Source organism: Triticum dicoccoides, chromosome 1B (assembly GCF_002162155.2).
Source record: "Triticum dicoccoides isolate Atlit2015 ecotype Zavitan chromosome 1B, WEW_v2.0, whole genome shotgun sequence".
NCBI classification, from domain to species: Eukaryota; Viridiplantae; Streptophyta; class Magnoliopsida; order Poales; family Poaceae; genus Triticum; species Triticum dicoccoides.
In genome coordinates, this window is record NC_041381.1 from 687,833,994 (window position 1) to 687,839,360 (window position 5,367).

The following is a 5,367-nucleotide window of genomic DNA, read 5'->3' on the forward strand; positions in this document are numbered from 1 at the left end:
AACAGAAAATGAAAAAAACACCGGAGAAGAAAATGGAGCGAAAATGACAAGAAAAGGAATAGACATTACAGATAAAAATAAGCTAAATGGGTTGAGAATTTTTTCTAACACAGTACAGACGCAAACGCTCATGCACCCACCTCTATGAATGGACACACGCACACCCCCTATGAGCACCTTTGAAAGACTGAGCCGGCAATATCATCTTGAGATTTACGAACTCACGTAGGCGCATCTCGACGCGAACGTCTCCTCTCACTGAAAGCGCTTCGCCGGAAATTATGAAATAAATCCGGAAATAATGTGAGCACCAGGACGTCAAACTTGGTGGGCTGGGATACAACGGTCCTAACCATCCAACCACATGTTGGTTCGCATGGGTCGAAAACCTTGAGATGTGTTCGTGTTATTATACGGACAAGTGTTCTCGCAAAAACAAATACAAAAACAAAAATACGGACAAGTATGCACGCAGCGATACGGGTGGATAGACTCGTCGGCGTCATCGCATCAACACGAGCGATATCGCCCAATCGCTACTGTCTGCCCAAAAAACCATTTCCGTGACTACGATAGCGTGAATATGCCGGTGCAGATCCCAAATTCCAGGGGTCATTCTCACATCCTCCTCGGCATCAACGGATTCCGACATTGTTGCAGGCGACAGAGATTGGGATCACTGATGAGCGGGAGGATTGAAAGGTCATACTGGTGCATGCTGCGGTGCAGGTCCCGATCACGAGACTGTTGAGCGCGGCAAAAATAAACAGCTTGCACGGCATATGCCCTCACATATCCGCCGCCGCCGGGATGCACCCAAGGAGGCGACACCAACCAGCTCCCTCTTTGTTTTCGTCCACGTCGCCGTCGGCTGACACATCGGCTGCGCTGGCCACCGTCGCCATCGCCATGGCGGATCGGGTGCCATTATAAATACCGCTGCGTTGCATGCGTTGTTACAGGCAAGTTACTGACACTGGAGACATAGCAGCTGGCAGTAGTACGCACGGCCATGGCGACCGAGAACTACGACCCGTGCTACCCGGACCAGCCGACGGTGCACCGGTACCTGCCCCTGTGGGCCAGGATGCCGGCGTTCGCCGCCAAGCCGGCCTTCGTCTGGGCCGCCGACGACGCTGCCACCGGCGCCATGTCATACACCGCGATCACGTACTCCGAGCTCAATGCTGCGGTGGACCGCATGTCGTCCGGGCTCCTCGGCACGCTCCGGCGCGGCGACACCGTGCTCGTGCTCGCCTCCCCCGGCCTCCGCCTCGTCAAGCTCCTCTTCGCGTGCCAGCGCGCCGGGCTCACCGCGGTGCCCGTCATCCCGCCCGACCCGTCCAGGCCCGGCCCCGCGCACGCGCACCTCCTGCGCGGCGTGTCTCAGACGAGGCCCAGCGCCGCCGTCGCCGACGCGCGCTACGTCGCCGCCGTCGCCTCCAGCCGGCTCGCCGCCGCGCTGAGCGGCCTGCGCTGGCTGTCCGTGGACGCGCTGGACGAAGGAGAGGCTGGTTTGCCGGGCGCCATGGCGGGGCACGCGGGCTGCGGCGCGGGAGACGCGTACCTGGTCCAGTACACGTCCGGCGCGACGGGCGTCCCGAAGCCCGTGGTGGTCACCGCCGGCTCGGCGGCGCACAACGTGCGGGCGGCAAGGCGGGCCTACGACCTGGGCCCCGGCAGCACGATCGTGTCGTGGCTGCCGCAGTACCACGACTGCGGCCTCATGTTCCTGCTCCTCACCGTCGTCTCCGGCGCCACCTGCGTGCTTGCCTCCCCCGACGCCTTCCTCCGGCGCCCGCGCCTCTGGCTCGAGCTCATCTCCGAGTTCAAGGCCACGTGCACGCCCGTTCCGTCGTTCACGTTGCCGCTCGTGCTCCGCCGCGGCGGCGGGCGCTCGGCCTCGGCGCACGGACTGCGGCGGCCGGTGCAGCTCGGCAGCCTCCGGAACCTGATCCTCATAAACGAGCCGATCTACAAGGCGTGCGTCGACGAGTTCGTCGCAGAGTTCGGCCGCCACGGGCTGCGCGCCGAGTCGGTCTCTCCGTCGTACGGCCTCGCCGAGAACTGCACGTTCGTGTCCACGGCGTGGCGGAGCACCAGCGGGCGCGTGGGCCGCCTCCCGTCGTACAAGAAGCTTCTGCCGTCGGCGAGGCTGCCATCGTCCAGGGCGCACGAGGCGCCGGAGATCGATATCGTCGTGGTGGATGAGAAGACCGGTGAGCCGGTGAGGGACGGCACGGAGGGGGAGGTCTGGGTGTCCTCGCCGAGCAACGCGTCGGGGTACCTAGGCCACCCCTCGGCGAGCCACGAGGCATTCTTTGGGAGGATGCCGGGGAGGGCGGGGTCGCGCTTCGTGCGCACGGGCGACCGCGGCGTGGTCACCGGACCGGAGCGCTACCTGTACATCGTCGGCCGGAGCGTCGACGTGGTCTTCACGCCGCTCAACATCAGCGTGCATGCACACTACATCGAGACGGCAGCTCTTGGAAGCGCGCCGGACCGCCTGAGGGGTGGCTGCATTGCCGCTTTCACCGCGCCGGCGACAAGGTCTTCGAAGGAGCAAATGTGCGTCGTCGCGGAGCTGCAGAAGGGGAGCGGCGGTGACCACACGAGTCTCTGTGATGGCATAAGGGGGTCGGTGTGGGAGGCCGAAAGGGTGAGGGTTGGGCGGGTAATGCTTGTCGAGAGCGGCGCGGTGCCGAAGACGACGTCGGGGAAGGTGCGTCGTGGGGCGGCGAGGGAGAAGCTGGTCGCCCGGAGGTATCCGGTGGTTTTTGAGGCCCTGTACGACAACGGTGACGGCGAGGGCTCGACGCGTGCGGTGCGTGACGAAGATGGAGAAATGGAGGAGAGGTGCGCGGCGAGCTGGATGGCAGGAGAGGGTGGGGTGCCTGCCATGGCCACGGCCTTAGGTGGTGCAAGCCGCCGTGTTCGGGTCCAATCGTTTCTTTGAGAAAGAAGTTTTCGAAGATTAAAGTGTGTAGTAGGATGGATGGAATGGTTTGGTTTGGTTTGTCTTGGTGATCATGTTTGATGATTAATCCAAAAGGCTTGGGAGGTTATTAAGGCGGATCTCATTGCTGCAATTCATAAGCTCTTCCTTGGGAACGGTAGCGGTTTTGGGAGACTAAATCAAGCCTTGATCACTCTCTTGCCGAAGTCTCCGGAAGCGTGCTCGGTATTCGACTTCAGGCCTATATGCCTTGTGCACAGGATGCCCAAGATTGCATCTAAGCTACTTACCGCTAGGCATAGACCGCGCATGGGTGAGCTTGTCCAGGTGAACCAGTCCACCTTCATTAAGGGGAGATGCCTACATGATAACTTCCTTCTAGTGAGGCAAATGGCACGATCATTGCACAGAATGAAAGCAAAATGAGTGTTGCTCAAACTTGACATAACTAAAGCTTTTAACTCACTGGCGTGGACTTTCATGTTCGAACTTCTAAGAGCCAAGGGTTTTCGGGAGCAGTGGATTTCATGGATCGCAACTCTTCTTACTACTGCAAGCTCTAGAGTGATCGTGAATGGTTGTGCAGGCGACAAGTTCATGCATGCCAAAGGCTTGCGGCAAGGGGACTCGATCTCCCCCTTGCTCTTCATTATTGCCATGGATGTCCTTACGACTACCATTGTCAAGGCCCATGAGGTGGGAGTGATGAGTACTATCAATGGATGTAGCCCAGTTCAGCGACTGTCCCTGTACGCCGATGACGTGGTTCTTTTCATCAGACCTACATGGCCGGATCTCTTGTTTGTCAAAGAAACGCTCACCATCTTCGGAGTGGCATCTGGGCTTAAAGTGAATTTTGCCAAATTTGCGGCAATTTTGATTCATGCGGAGGCTGAGGACGAGGAGATTGTTAAGACGGCGCTGCCCTGGAAGATTGCCACCTTTCCGTGCAAATATTTGGGGCTGCAGTTAAGCATAAGGCAGCTCAAAAGATCTGAGTGGCAGCCGGTGGTGGATGTTGCCCTACACATCTTGCCGGGATGGCAAAGGGGCTTGGTAACTAGACCCGGGAGGCTGATTCTTGTAAACCAAGTCATGAGAGCACGGGCCACTCATCACCTCATGATTGCGGAGGCGCCAAAATGGGCCCTTGAAGGAGTGGACAAAGGTTGCCGGGCATTCTTTTGGGCCGGGACTGAGGAAGTGAATGGAGGCAAATGTGTTGTGTCTTGGGCAAAAGTTTGTAGGACGAAGCACATGGGAGGACTTGGTGTCATTGACCTATATAAGCATGGCATTGCTCTAAGATTAAGATGGGAATGGCTTCGACGCACGGATGCTTCTAGGCCTTGGCAAGGCCTCAGCTTGACCGCTGACAAAAAGGTTGACCAAGCATTCGGAAGCTTGATGAAATGGAAGGTTGGAGCAGGAGACAAAATCTTGTTTTGGAAAGATAGGTGGCTACTTGGCGCAACCATTGTGGAAATTGCCCCTCTTGTCGCAGCGACAGTTCGTACGTAAGTTGCCAACAGGAGGCTGGTCCGAGATGCTTTGTGCATACATACTTGGATGAAGGACGTGGTGGGTAATTTATGCACGAAAGGTTTAACACAGTTTATCAGCCTTTGGGAGATCTTAGAGGAGGTGCAACTGGATGCTCAGACCGAGGATAGCCCCATTTGGGCATGGAATGTGTCCGGAACCTACACCGCATCATCAGCATATAAGATGTTATGTGAGGGAGGAATTAGATTCCACTCCTTTGGTGCCATCTGGAAGTGTTGGGCACCCCTGGCGTGCAAAATTTTCATGTGGTTGGCAGTGCAATATCAACTATGGATGTTGGACAAAAGGACTAGACACGGTCTGCAAGATCAAACGTCAAAATGCTACCTATGTGACTAGGAGGAAGATACGGTCGACCACATTCTGCAACAATGTGTGTTTTTGAGGCAAGTGTGGTTCAGTTGCATGGCTAGGATGGGTTTGAGGATGGGGCTTTGCCCAACCAATGACTCTAGGTTGGTGCAATGGTGGTCGGATGCCAGAAAACAAATACATAAGCAATCTCGGAAAGGATTTGACACGTTCGTAATGCTTATCTGCTGGACTATATGGAAGCAGAGGAGAGGGTGTTCGGATCGGGCCAGATCAAGAACAAGCACGATACGGTGGACATGATCTTCGACGATCTGAGGACTTGGGCCACGGCAGGAGCGTTTGGAGATCAACGTAGATCAGTAGTAGAGTAGCGTGAGAGGGGAGTGGAGGCTCGGCTTGTGGCCCTAAACCGGCAAAATTGTAACCTCTTGTACATAATTTTCTCTCTTCTACAAAGCTAAGGCGTACCCTAAAAAAATTGTTTGATGATTAAACACCTCTTCCTTTTACCATGTAGTATAATGTATTTC

The 5,367-nt window shown here is 56.5% G+C and overlaps 1 protein-coding gene across 1 annotated transcript; it reads left to right on the plus strand.

Annotated features, from left to right (window-relative positions):
- Positions 1-1,012: 1,012 nt before the first annotated feature.
- LOC119350947 (long-chain-fatty-acid--AMP ligase FadD26-like) lies at positions 1,013-2,956 on the plus strand. Its single transcript, XM_037618546.1, has one exon. It carries the CDS (start codon positions 1,013-1,015, stop codon positions 2,954-2,956), a length of 1,944 nt encoding a protein of 647 aa, XP_037474443.1.
- Positions 2,957-5,367: the final 2,411 nt, after the last annotated feature.

What these genes read in the sequence shown, in the direction of transcription:
- LOC119350947 (XM_037618546.1), top strand. Translation starts at nt 1,013, where the DNA reads ATGGCGACCGAGAACTACGACCCGTGCTACCCGGACCAGCCGACGGTG.